This window comes from Hypomesus transpacificus, chromosome 3 (assembly GCF_021917145.1).
Source record: "Hypomesus transpacificus isolate Combined female chromosome 3, fHypTra1, whole genome shotgun sequence".
Taxonomy (NCBI): domain Eukaryota; kingdom Metazoa; phylum Chordata; class Actinopteri; order Osmeriformes; family Osmeridae; genus Hypomesus; species Hypomesus transpacificus.
Genome location: NC_061062.1, coordinates 12,813,081 through 12,825,897, shown reverse-complemented (window position 1 = coordinate 12,825,897; position 12,817 = coordinate 12,813,081). Strand labels below are relative to the sequence as shown.

The 12,817-nt window shown below is 41.2% G+C and overlaps 2 protein-coding genes across 2 annotated transcripts; one reads left to right on the top strand and one right to left on the bottom strand.

Annotated features, from left to right (window-relative positions):
- Nucleotides 1-390: 390 nt before the first annotated feature.
- colec11 (collectin sub-family member 11) lies at nt 391-3,690 on the bottom strand. The gene is made up of 7 exons (XM_047018217.1): nt 3,618-3,690; nt 2,691-2,845; nt 2,506-2,577; nt 1,978-2,049; nt 1,832-1,885; nt 1,606-1,701; nt 391-1,416 (listed from the first exon to the last, which is right to left on the bottom strand). The coding sequence occupies exons 2-7, from the start codon at nt 2,818-2,820 to the stop codon at nt 1,025-1,027; spliced, it is 816 nt and encodes a 271-aa protein (XP_046874173.1). The 5' UTR covers nt 2,821-2,845; nt 3,618-3,690; the 3' UTR covers nt 391-1,024.
- A 2,604-nt stretch (nt 3,691-6,294) lies between these two features.
- On the top strand, nt 6,295-10,887 carry LOC124489285 (sentrin-specific protease 6-like). The gene is made up of 9 exons (XM_047051971.1): nt 6,295-7,328; nt 7,466-7,582; nt 7,680-7,793; nt 7,997-8,089; nt 8,247-8,638; nt 8,784-8,835; nt 8,985-9,053; nt 10,029-10,179; nt 10,464-10,887. Exons 1-9 carry the CDS (start codon nt 6,808-6,810, stop codon nt 10,602-10,604), a joined length of 1,650 nt encoding a protein of 549 aa, XP_046907927.1. The 5' UTR covers nt 6,295-6,807; the 3' UTR covers nt 10,605-10,887.
- The last annotated feature ends 1,930 nt before the right edge of the window (nt 10,888-12,817 follow it).

Sequence of the window (12,817 nt, the reverse complement as noted above, 5' to 3'; positions counted from 1 at the left end):
TTTTGTTAATTCACTTCACCTCTTCGTCCAATGCGTGTGATTTTCTTTTCTTTTTTTTCTCAAGCATAACAACACAACAATGAGTGAAAATTTGACACAGAGAAGTTTACTTGGATATAAAGTAGGCTATAATATGAAACTTTTGTATTACTATGAGCTCTCAATTCCAATTAGCCCTACAGGAAGCATTAGCTTGCCTGTCTGCAGTCCATTAATCAAATACTGTGGGAAATGTATCTGAAAAAAGAACCTGCTCTATTTTAAAACAGTCAATGCAAAAACTTCAATCATTTGACTTTCAGCAGGTCAAACATCTTATTTTCAACTTCTTCTATATGTAATGAAGAAGTTTAGGTGACAGTGTGCAGTCTTCCGAACCAATGATTTCACTGTCTCGTCTAGTAATACCAAAACAAGGTTTCATTTTACAGGCCATTGCATCATTGACTAAAGGGAAAAGGTCACTTTAAGACTCCAACAAATCATTAAACAATTTGTTTATGGTTTGTGTATCGTTAAATACTGCATTTGTATTATACTGCAATACTGCTAGCCACAAAATACACTAGGAATACAATGTATTTAGGTAATAGTACTATATTGAAAATAAATAATGTCAACTTTTCACATGCAGTACCACAGTCCTACATCTCAAAGGAGTATAAAGACACATGTACATTTTATCTCACTTCATCCACAATTGCTCAAATGAATAATTAACTACAATAAAATGAAACACAGAACTGGCAACCAAAAAACGATGGCAGATAAAAAAAACTGTAAAAGAAGATGCAAATAAATTCAATTTATGGATTTTGCCTTAAAAACCATTCAAATCCCCAAAGAAATGTTGCACATTGATGTAGTATGTAGATATGTAGTCCAATGAGGATAACACTAGTGGATTACAATGGTTTTAGATGTAGACAGAAGGAAAATATCATCCTTGTATAATGAAAGCTCTCTCTGGCTTGGTGTGTGGCAACTCAAATCAATACCCTCCTCTTTTCACCTCTTTCCACATTCAGACAGTGTCCTTGTCAAACTCACACACAAAATACATGGTGGGATTGCAGGACACGTCTGTCCACTCCCCTGCGGCCACCAACTCAGCACAGTCCTCATCCTCGTAGGCATTATTGGGTTCCCCTTCCCGCCATTTACTGAACGTGCTCATGGGTGACCGATCCACATAGGTAAAGTGACCCTCACGGTCCATGTCGTTGATACCGATGTACACCCTGCTCAGGCCCGCCTCCGTGATGTAGCCCGCGATGGCGGTGTTAGCACCCTCATCCTTGGGCATGGCTAGGTGTCCACCTCTGCCCTGACAATAGGCCTCTGCATCTGTGTAACGCTTCTCCTCTTTGACCAGCAGATACACCTTGCTGTCTGTCTCTTTAATGCCAGCAACAGCTGCAGGGGAGGGCAGTGCTGAAAAATGAGCACTTGTATTTCTATAATCACATGACATCTGTTTCCCATCACTTACATCACTGCATGACAGCAGGTAAAGCAAATTGGCATTTATGAGAAAAAAATTTGGAAGATGGTGTTGAAAATGACAGCATTTCGGCTGGTAGGTACTAAAATGTATAGACGTACCATTTTTTATGAACTTGAGCTCATTGGATAACTGAGCTACAAGGATGTCCATCTCACCAAACATCTTTCTCAGGGGGGAGAACTCACATTGTAAACCTCATGCAAACAAAAAGGAATTTAATCAATAGTCACACGTAATGAGCACAATATTAAGTTATATTGTAACAAAATCAATCAGTCTAGCGGATCTACGAAGGGCTACAAAGTGGCTTTAATATTGTTCTACCTGGATCGCCATCAGGGCCTTTAGGCCCAGGGTCTCCCATGTCTCCCTTGACCCCTGAGGGTAAGGAGAGAGGATTTAAAAAGTAAAATTCTCATGCATTCTACATCTAAAAATAATGTAGTCTAAACATGTATAGTATGAGCTACCTTTGAATCCGCTTGGGCCCATTTTACCATAGCGTCCCATGGTGCCCTTCTGTCCTTTTAGACCAGGCTGTCCTAGAGGAAATAAAAACAAATCTGTTGTTAGTTTTTGAGTTAGTGTTACATGGTATAATATGCTTAGTTAAATAATCATATGAGCATTTTCATTGTTAGGGTTATGTCTTTTATCAGTTACTATTCTCATGTTTTGTGACTTAGAGAGTAGAGTGGCACTTTATTTCTCGGAGGGAAATTGAACTGTTACAGTACCAGGGCAATGGTGGAAGTAAAATAAATCTGAACACTGAGAAGTCTTTTCAAGGAAGAACATGTAATCTCAGCAATGAGGACAGGCCCCACTGCTCATTACGAGCCACAGTAAACACTTGTCATCTAGCAGTGGATTCTGGGTAGGTTTCTCACATGGCCCCTGACCTTATGTAAACACAGCTCCACTTCTCAATGCTTGTATGAAACTGCTTAGTGGTGCAACCAGGCTATAGAACCATTGCTTTGCACACACTTACATACCAATCTCTCCTGGGGGCCCGAGTCTTCCTGGTCTTCCAGGTGCCCCTTTCTCTCCTTTCTCTCCAGGCTCACCTGTCAGATTGGGAGAGAAAAACAGAAATAAAATCAACAAATCAACATTAATTCACCTTCAATCAAAAATGTGTGTGTGTGTTGTTTTTGTGTGCTTCATATGAACTATGTGCCTTTGAGTCCTGGGACAAGGATTTGGACATTGCAGGGTTCGTCTGCCATGTGCTGGCTGTAAACTGACTGCATAAGTGCCAGACCAAGCACAGTCAGGAGCACCCAGGGCATTGGCTCATCCCCTCTCATCCTGCTACATGGAGTGGTTAATAGACTGGAAGACAGAGAAACATCAAATGGAAACATGGAAGAAATCATGAATAATTGTACAGTTGAAAAACTATGTTAAGGGTTTACTTATAGCTTTACTATTGCAATACCAGTCTGTCTCCAGGTTGAAAAGAAAACAGACTCCTTCTTTCCTATTATACATTCCGTGACTACACCCCACTGGTGTAAAAGAACATTTGTTGCACAAAGGAATGAAAGAAGGCAGTCTTATCTACACCCTTGTGACCTCAGTGTGATGGATAACCAGCCTGACAGATTCACAACAAGACATGGTTCACTTTAATGTCCATGAATGTTAACATGCTTTCATTGATTACTACTGCATATCATTAAGATTGATTGGCAAATTCTTGGGAAGACTTGTTGCTACCATGGTAGAATTTACAAAGACAGCAGATTTTCCCCATTGTATTAGGTTTGGGATGAAGAGAGTATGTTCTTGACACAAAGCCCCATAGCAACCTAAGAGCAATGTTCTTTTACATAAAAGATGCATTAACTTAAGCATGAACAAAATGTGTACTATAATTAAATCAAGCATATGACTATGAGGCTTTTTAAATCCATCCAAACAACAATAAAATGCAGTATCTCTGAGGGTTTTTTTTAACAACTGAAACAATGCTATTCTGGTTATTGTAAAATGCCCAAAGCACAAGAAAGGGCATGTCAATTATTCTCATAATTGTGTCAAATTGGCCATGCATGTCACAATTTGCGTATCAAATTATGTCAAAAATAGGTTTTAAACCTACCTACAGTGGATTTTTCCGGTCCCCAAAATCAGCAAGCAGTCTCAGTTTACAGAGTTTCCAAAATTATCCACATGAGGGGCTCGCACAATGGTGGTCTCTCTGAGGAATCAAATGTTCCTCCTCAGGAACCCCAGAATGTGTGAGATAGGCCACCCATAAACAGTTTCACAGATAAAGCCCAACAGCAGCTGGGGCCTCGAAGATAATTGCATGGGAAAGCACTGGGGTCACTGACACCATACAAGATGATAACAATAGCACAAACTGAACATCAAAGGGAATAAGAAAGTTAGGTCCACTTTTGAAATGCTTTAAACTACAATACGTTTAAAGCCTTATTAAAATACAAGCTTTATTTAACCCCAACGCAATTCCATTTATCAACAACTCCAACGCAGATGCCGGCTGGTGCTACCGTCAATAAAGTGAGTTATGTTGTCATCTACTCACTCGTTTGATAAAATGACATTTTATTCTGCGGAAAAGCGGAACCCAGTCAACATTTTCTGCAGTTACAAATAACACATTTATTTCCTTTCGTAATAAATTATGCAAAAATAATGACGTAGCCTACTAACAGATCGTTGGCATAGCAACTCAGACCTCACCGCAAGGTTTAGCCAGGGGGAGAGGTGGCTAACTTTTTTTTACCTCAAATTAAGTCAGTCTTACTATTTATGCAACAGACATGCTAAGTTAGACTAGTCTAACCTGACAATTTAAGACAATCTAAGGCTAAGACTAGTCTTAAACTATGTTTATGCAACTGGCCCCTGGTCTTGTGGTAACTGAACTCTGCTTCTTGCGTTCAGGAAGAATGACTAGTTGTCTGGGTAACGAACAGTGTTCGAGTTTATGACTCGATTAGGTAGGTAGTTTGACAGGAAGGATGATTGCGGTTCTCAGGTGGGCGTTTTAACGTGTTTACTTCCACATCAAATTAAACACTTCTAATGTCATTAAATTGGTGGGAATATACACGTGCTGTCGTTCCAGAATAGTCAGTGCTAGCCGTCAGATAGTCAATTTGAGGGAGTAAATGCCAACGCTTGATTTAGCAGTCTTTCAACTTTGTGTTCCGCGAATGCCATCACGTGCAGTTAGTGCTAGCTAGCTAAACACTGCAGCTACTGCTACACCTAGCCATGTTTTAATTTACTATACTAGCATTGTGACAATGAGGTAGCTGTCTTTTCGTATTATTGTAATTAGCAATCTAGATTTGTATATAGGAAAAATATTGAGCCAAATAACAGATGAGATTCTTAAAAAACTTCTTGTATTTTCTACAACGTCGTGGGTACTTTGAATTAAGCACCCTTTAGTTAACACGCTATTGAAAAGCTCACTGAATAGAATTCATCATGTTAGGATTTTATAAAAATACCAGGTAACTAATAGTACAAATTTGCCTCACATAATGTTTTGTATTCTTAGTATTTTTCATTAAATCTGTTTGTGGTGTGTTTGCCAGTTTTCAGTCTGGAGCCCAAGTCCATTGCAGCTCAATCCACAACAGGAGTAAGTAGGCTACTTTAATTGAAACGATAGTTCTTTTTCCAGGGTCTATCTGTGAGAGAATAATTCATCGTGCATTCAGCCCCACTGTTCTGGTCAAAATGGTTTGATGCTATTCATGGTCAAATCTTTACTCATAGTTAAGATGGGTTGGTTACAGCTGTTGTTCCCTAGATTTATTTTATTTGACGGATAACATTGTTAAAATGACATGATGAGTCATCAGAGATTGTACAGATCATTCAATCACAGGTCATTTAAACCAGGAAGATTCACTGGAATGGGTATTTTAGGCATGCAGTCCTTAATAAAAATGTTTTAAAAATGCAATCCTTAAATGTGGGCTACCCTTTGTATCTGTATAAAGGGAAAACGTTAATTTCATGTTTTTTCTTCTGTGTGTTAATGATCCAGTGTTGTTATCCAGTGATGAAGAGACTGAAACACCGCCCTCCACCAGGATGGACTTTTCATCCCCAGAGACTGCCCAGTCTTCTCCATCCACAGCTGGTGGCAGCATTGAAAAGGCTAAGGATAATGACACCAGTTTTGACTTGGACAGTAAACCCTCAAAAATCAGACTACCCAGGAAGATGCTTATGAAAGATTCGGTACTCTACAACTAGGCTAATGTATTATATGTTATTCTTAATTATGAAGTCAGTGTGATTCATTATTTGACTCTGGCTGGGGAACTGATACAAACAACTATTCACTCAAAGAATTTGGTGCATATCAAAAGCTTTAACAGTACCTCAGAATTGTGTTGGAACATCTAGCAATATTCTTGTGATTATTCTTTCAGTAATTTCATATATTTTCTCTGGGCAGCTTGGGAACTTGGTGCCTGAAATACAATCTGCCAAACCGAAAAAAAGCAAACGAGATGATGCCTCATCCAGTCCTCCTAAAAAGATGCCTTGGGCTGTATCTGAAGTCACTGTGTGGTGTCGATTCGTGAGAGTGGGGACAATGCCGCTTACTATACAAAAGCCAGTCACAGTAAGCAAATGACAGTTACTGTAGTGTGTTCCAAAACACAGACTCCCTGACACACTTCCTATAGACTAACCTAAACTTTACTTCCTGTATTAGTTCACAACAGAAAACATCAAGATAGACGATCAAGGTATGAAACTCTTTTCTCATTTTCTTGTTTGTAGAAATGGGCTCTCGACCACAGATTGGACGGACAGTGAATCTGTCTCTAATCCTGTCTACTTCACTCTACTGTGCCTCTACTGACCAGTGTGTGTGCAGGCGTCTACTGTTGTCAGCTGTGAGATGTGTGTCTCCGAGAGGCTTCCCTCCCTCCTCCTGAAGGCCACCCCTGCTGAGTGTCTGCGGCTGTGCTACCTGCTCAAGATGTCCCGCTCCCATGGAGGCACCTGGGTCGACAGCCACAGCCCAAGTGAGAGACCTGAAGCTCACCTTTGGTTTTCAGGACTTGCTATCCTGGCTTGTGAAAGCCTAATGATTTGAAAGTGGGTGCAACCTGATTTGGTTATGATCTTAGGTTCACGTTGATCTTCGGGAATCTTAGGTTCCTCCTTATCTTAGGTGATCTTAGGTTTACGCTGAATTTAGATTTGCTGCGCATCCTGACATATCCTTTTCAAACCTCAACATCCTGTTTTCTATTCACCATAACTTCCACTCTCTGTGGTTGAAAATGTCCATCTCAGATCTGGGAGAGAACTACATCATCCTGGTGTTTAAGGATTCGCTACCACAACAGGACAAAGTCCTGCTGAAGGTTATCTTAACAGAGATCGGGAGAGCAAAACAGGTGGATGACTTTATAGGCGAGATTACGTTTGAAGAAGCCAATAAGGTACTAATGCATGGCAAGAAAGCTTCCTCTAAGGACCAGAGCTGCACTTCCCAGTCTCTGCTGCCAGACTGTCACGTCTCCTTGCCAAAGGTTTCCGCCACTGCACGGTTCCCCCCACAGTTTCATCCTAAAACATTTCAGCAGATGTTTTTGGACACCTTTTCGACACAAACTCGGCCTGTTTCAGTAGCTCAGCAGAAGGACTCCAAAGGGGTTTCCCACCCACTAAAGAAAAAGGCACCTGAACGTTGTTTGCGCTCCAATACACCAGCATCCTCCCCAACATGCCTTTCTGACGGCCATGACGTAAACAATGACGTAGTGGAGGTCCTTCCAGTCTTCTCTGACCCTGTCCAGAGGTGAGCTCTTAGGTTCTCTGAATGTGTAGATGTTGAACAGCATGTAGATGTCAACTGAATGTATTTCATGTGGCCAGGTAAAAAGTCGATGTGTGTCCTTCTCTACTCTACACTACCTTTACTGTTGTCTTGGTTAGGTTGATCCTGTACCCCCCTCCTCCAGCCAGAGGGGGCATATCTGTCACCAACGAAGACCTTCACTGTCTTAACCAAGGAGAGTTCCTCAATGATGTCATCATTGACTTTTACCTGAAGTGAGTGATGGCCAAAATCATAGCCAACAGTTTTCTCTCTGCAGTGAGTTAGCTCAAATCAAAAATCCAATGTCTGTGTGATGCTTGCAATGCAAAGGTACCTGATGTTGAAAGAGGAGAACGCGAAGAGCAGCCACGTGTTCAGCTCCTTCTTTTACAAGAGACTGACTCAGACAGAGCAGGGACAAGCCCAGGCACCGGAGAATCTACTGTGAGACAATTCAGCGTGTATGCAATTATGTACTGACGGCCTTTTAGTTATATTGTAGCATACTGTACTATAAACTATGATAGGCCGTGTAGGACAAAATTAATTCCCAGCCTTTCACATGCCATCACTTTCTCACGCTCACTATCATATTCAGGCTGCCCATATACTCCAATGCAATTTGACGGTTTCCAACTGTGTTCCAGCGAAAGGAAGTTGAGACACAGTCGAGTGAGAACCTGGACCAGAAATGTGGACCTCTTCCAGAAGGATTTCATTTTTGTCCCCATCAATGAATCGTGAGTCTGGCACACACTAAATCATCTTGTCTGGTTCTCTCGCTATCTTTAGATTTTCACAGCAACTCAGGATTTTACAATAGTATTTGTAATTGATAAAGATCCAGAAATTGTTGGTTCATATTCCTGATAACTATCCCTCCCTTCCTTGTTCCAGTGCCCACTGGTTCCTGGCAGTCATCTGCTTCCCAGACTTGGCGGGTGCCCAATCTGACCTTGGGCCTCCCAGCCCCTCACCTCTCTCTTCAGCCTCCCCTCAATGGCCCAGCCCCGAGCCTCTCTCCACCTTCCAACAGGAGGAAGATGAGGAGGAGCCCAGCTGTCTAGATCAGGGCTTCCTGTCAAGTTTCACCCCTCCAGGCCCCAACCCAATGTCTCTGTTCTTTCGCCCTAGCTCCAGCCCTGGCTCTTTTCCTGAGGGTGACTTGACAATAGGGTTTAGGCTGAGGTTGTGTTCAGACCTGCAGGAGAAAGAGATGAGGACAGGTGTGAGAGAGTTCGGTGTGAACTCCTACATGCTGAACCCTGGACAGAAGGCTGGTCAGACAGGTGAGAATTGAGTAAGACACCATTTTGCTGGTTCACTCTTTTTCAAGTGTTTTCACTCCTGTTGTTAGACAGTTTTTAAAACTTTGTAGTGGAGGTCCTTCCAGTCTTTTGTTTACACCCAAAACCTGGTGTGATTGTGTTTTAGATCGAAATCATGACTTTTTTGATGTCACCCCCAAAGCTGCAACGCATAGACTGTGAGTGCTGTCTGGGATCTCAATTAGCCGCGCACAAGAGCTTCCCACACTCCTTCACCATGTCTGTGATAATCCTGTCCTGTGTCATTCCCTTCATTGACACTAGATGGCAGCATACATTCTATCTAATCTTTCATTTTCTCCATCAGACCCTGCATCCTAATAATGGATTCCCTCAGTGGCAATGGCAGATTGGATGTTGTGAAGATCCTGCAAGAGTAAGAACTAAGTAGTTTCTGTCAAGGACAATTTTTTATCAGCACATCCACTACAGTGTACTAAGGTAGAAACGGGTGTGTTGTACGTACGTGTGTGCCTATTAGGCCGTAAGGGGAACCATGATATCGTTTCATCCTGCTCCACAGTCTGGCATCTACACAATCTTTAGCTCATAAAAAAGAAAAAGTCATGCTAAGTTACCAAAAAAAGTTTGTCGCTGAAATTCCAGTCGATTGTCGATGCGTCTATGTTTTATGCAGAACTAGTTTCTTCAGAGCGTAATAGGATTTTGGTGGCACGGTTCGACACGTGATCGTTCTACACCAATAAGGTAGCTGCTTGTTGTCAACATGGATGGATATGGTTGGCAAATAGAGGATGGGACCTTGCACGTCACCTGGATGACCAGCAATTCGGCCCCTGACAGTGTTTTGCATGTGATACACTGCGGCTGCAAAAGTGCCTGTGAGACAGATGTTTCTGTTTCTCTGCAGGAATGTGTTGCACAGATTTATGTCGTTGTTGTAATTGTGCCAACACAAAAGAAACTGCGGAACTGGAAGATAACTGTCCTGACACTGACAGTGTGGACTGAGTGTCCTTAATCTGTTGTTCCTTATTCGGTTTTGTACAGTTTTCAATATCATTTTTCATATCCTGTCAGGGGCCGAATTGCTGGTCATCCAGGTGACTTGCAAGGTCCCATCCTCTTTGCCAACCATATCCATCCATGTTGACAAAAAGCAGCTTCCTTATTGGTGTAGAACGATCACGTGTCAAACCGTGCCACCAAAATCCTATTACGCTCTAAAGAAACGAGTTCTGCATAAAACATAGACGCATCGACAATCGACTGGAATTTCAGCGCCAAACCTTTTTTTTTTATAAGCTAAACCTTGTGTAGATGCCAGACTGTGGAGCGGGAATCATTTTCTAAAAGACTTTTCGTGGTTCACCTTGCGGCCTATATTTAGGTACTTAGAGGTGGAATGGGAGCTGAGAAAGGGGACTAAGAGAAGGTTCAGCAGAGACACCATGAGAGGTTCCAACCCTCGTGTTCCTCAGCAGGACAACTACAGTGACTGTGGAGTCTACCTGCTCCAGTACGTGGAGAGCTTCTTCCAGGTAAGAGGGCGTGGTGCCGGACAGACAGAATACACACAATGGGTTATGTTATTGAGGGATGCATGAATCAGAATTGTGTTTAATCACCAAGTAAGTGGTCACAAACAAGGAATTTACTTTGGTGGGCAGGTGCATACAGTTAACCTAATAAACAAGATGAAATGTACAACAAAATACTGGCAAAGCTATACAATATAACATAAAATAATATAGAATACAATTATACACAATGTTAAATATTTGCATGTAATGTTTGTTTTTGCTGTTCTTCATTGTTAATATAGAATCCACCACAGAGTTTTGAGCAGCCCATGGACTTAAGGAAATGGTTTCCACTAAAACTAGTGAAGAGAAAGCGAGCAGAAATCAAGGAACTCATTGTCAAAATTCACCAGCAGCAGGAAAGAGAGTGGAGTGATGGCTAATCACCACAAGAGGGACACCTTTCCTTGTTTAAAATGAACAGCACTTTGTTTACATGACACGAATGGGCAGTTATTAACTTGAGTTAATCTTGTAGTACTTTTCTCTGATTTGTATTCTGCCATAGTACACTTGTCCATTTTGTGTATGCCTTTTCCTTTAATGGTAGCACTTGTTAAATATGTTCACTGTTAAGGTTTTTATAATTGGCAGTTTACTTGCCTTGGCTGGAGATGACCTATGACCCTAAGTTGTTACCTTTAAAATTAATTAAATGAAAAGAACAAAAACAAATAGGTGTGGTTTTGTTGTAAAATGTCAGCACGCATTCTTAAGGCCCAACTCAGAACTCTGAAGTGTTCCAATCGTTTTTACTACTCATATTAAGTTCTCTTTTCAATTGGTAAAGCCTTAACTCTTTGGTTCTCCTGGCACTCTTCTCAATTATTTGTGAGAAGCACTCTGTTAGATTGGCCACCTGTTGAGCCAACAGCCTAAACTTACATATGGAGAAGCAACCCCCCCCTCCCCCCCCCCCCCCCCCCCCCCCCTCCCACAGGATCAACCTAACCAAGACAACAGTAAAGGTAGTGTCTCTGGATAAGAGTGTCTGTTAAATGACAATGTAAATGTAGTGTAGAATTATGAAGGACACTCATCTACTTTTTACCTGGCCACATGAAATACATTCAGTTGACATCTACATGCTGTTCAACATCTACCCATTCAGAGAACCTAAGAGCTCACCTCTGGACAGGGTCAGAGAAGACTGGAAGGACCTCCACTACGTCATTGTTTGCGTCATGGCCGTCAGCAAGGCATTTTGGGGAGGATGTTTGTGTATTGGAGCGCAAACAACGTTCAGGTGCCTTTTTCTTTAGTGGGTGGGAAACCCCTTTGGAGTCCTGCTGAGCTACTGCAACAGGCCGAGTTTGTGTCGAAAAGGTGTCCAGAAATCTGCTGAAATGTTTTAGGATGAAACGGCTCCCATAGATAATCTGTGTAGTTTTAAATCAGAATTCACACTTTGCAAATGTAGCTGACAGCTACACAAGTTTCATCCCTGAGTTTGACTTGTGCTTCCTTAGACATTTGTGTGTCGTGACTCGTGATGAATCGGTAACAATGTTCTCAATTATTATCAATCCAGATCTATCTCTTTTGTTGGATAAGGCATAAAGCATTAGCATTATAATGCACTCTTTACAGCATTCTCAGATATGCCTGGTGCTGTGTTCTCACAGCTTCCTGGGGCTCAGCCTCAAATGCAGTGATGCTTTAATCTGATTAAACTGCACTGTATTCCTCAAACTCATCCTAATCCCATACAGGAATGGCTGAAACCTTTAAATTATGTCATGTGGTCTGGTTGGAAGGGCATAGCAATGAATGATGAATGGATGTGATCTTCCAATCATTTTCCTATACCAGATTTCTGTTATGTTAAGGGGGAAAAGATCTAGTAGTTTCGGTAAATCTGTAGATTAATTGATCATCTGAGTAGAGGAATGGGAGATTACACAGTAGGTCCTGAGTAGGATGTAGTTCAAGTAAGTATGTCTTTAAGGCTGGCATATTGCATGACAGCTGCTGCATGCTGTACAGTATGATGGTTGCATGATAACATTCACTTGTGAAGGCATTGTGGTCTGGATTCAAAGTAGGAATTAAACAAAATGTAAACATCAAATTCCATGTTTACATGTCTTGGCCTTTTGTTAGAAAGACCACTATATCAGATTTCCTAATTAGATTTACAAACCCAGTATAGACTTTCAAAGGGGGATCAAATATCTTCAGGAATAATCCCAAAAGTTTTACATTACCAGCTTTTAAATTATTTATAGGTTTCAAATTAGCATTTGTTACTAACCTTTATCGAAACCGGTAGCGCTACTCCATCATCCCCACCCATGAAGGCCACTCATTAACATAATATGGCTCATGTATGCAAAATTCAAAGGCAAACATTCATTTTACATTTGAGTGTAAGAACATTTTAACACAAACTAATAAGATATAAGAAGTCATTGTTTTTTATTACAGCATGTATTTTTTTTTTTTATTACCTTGGAAACTCTAAATAACATAACATAAATTGAGTTACCTACCTGCTATGTCATGAAAGCTAGATAAGAATGCATTTTAGAGTTGGTGGTACTAACCACGTGACGTCACCTCGGCTTCCCTGCCTTTGCTTTGGACTTCAGTCATC

Coding starts and splice junctions, on each gene's coding strand:
- LOC124489285 (XM_047051971.1), top strand. CDS start 6,808: ATGTCCATCTCAGATCTGGGAGAGAACTACATCATCCTGGTGTTTAAG. Junction 7,329..7,465: donor TTCTCTGACCCTGTCCAGAG/GTGAGCTCTTAG, acceptor TGTCTTGGTTAG/GTTGATCCTGTACCCCCCTC. Junction 7,583..7,679: donor ATCATTGACTTTTACCTGAA/GTGAGTGATGGC, acceptor TGCAATGCAAAG/GTACCTGATGTTGAAAGAGG.
- colec11 (XM_047018217.1), bottom strand. CDS start 2,820: ATGAGAGGGGATGAGCCAATGCCCTGGGTGCTCCTGACTGTGCTTGGT. Junction 2,578..2,690: donor CCTTGTCCCAGGACTCAAAG/GCACATAGTTCA, acceptor CCAATCTGACAG/GTGAGCCTGGAGAGAAAGGA. Junction 1,417..1,605: donor GCTCAAGTTCATAAAAAATG/GTACGTCTATAC, acceptor CCTCCCCTGCAG/CTGTTGCTGGCATTAAAGAG.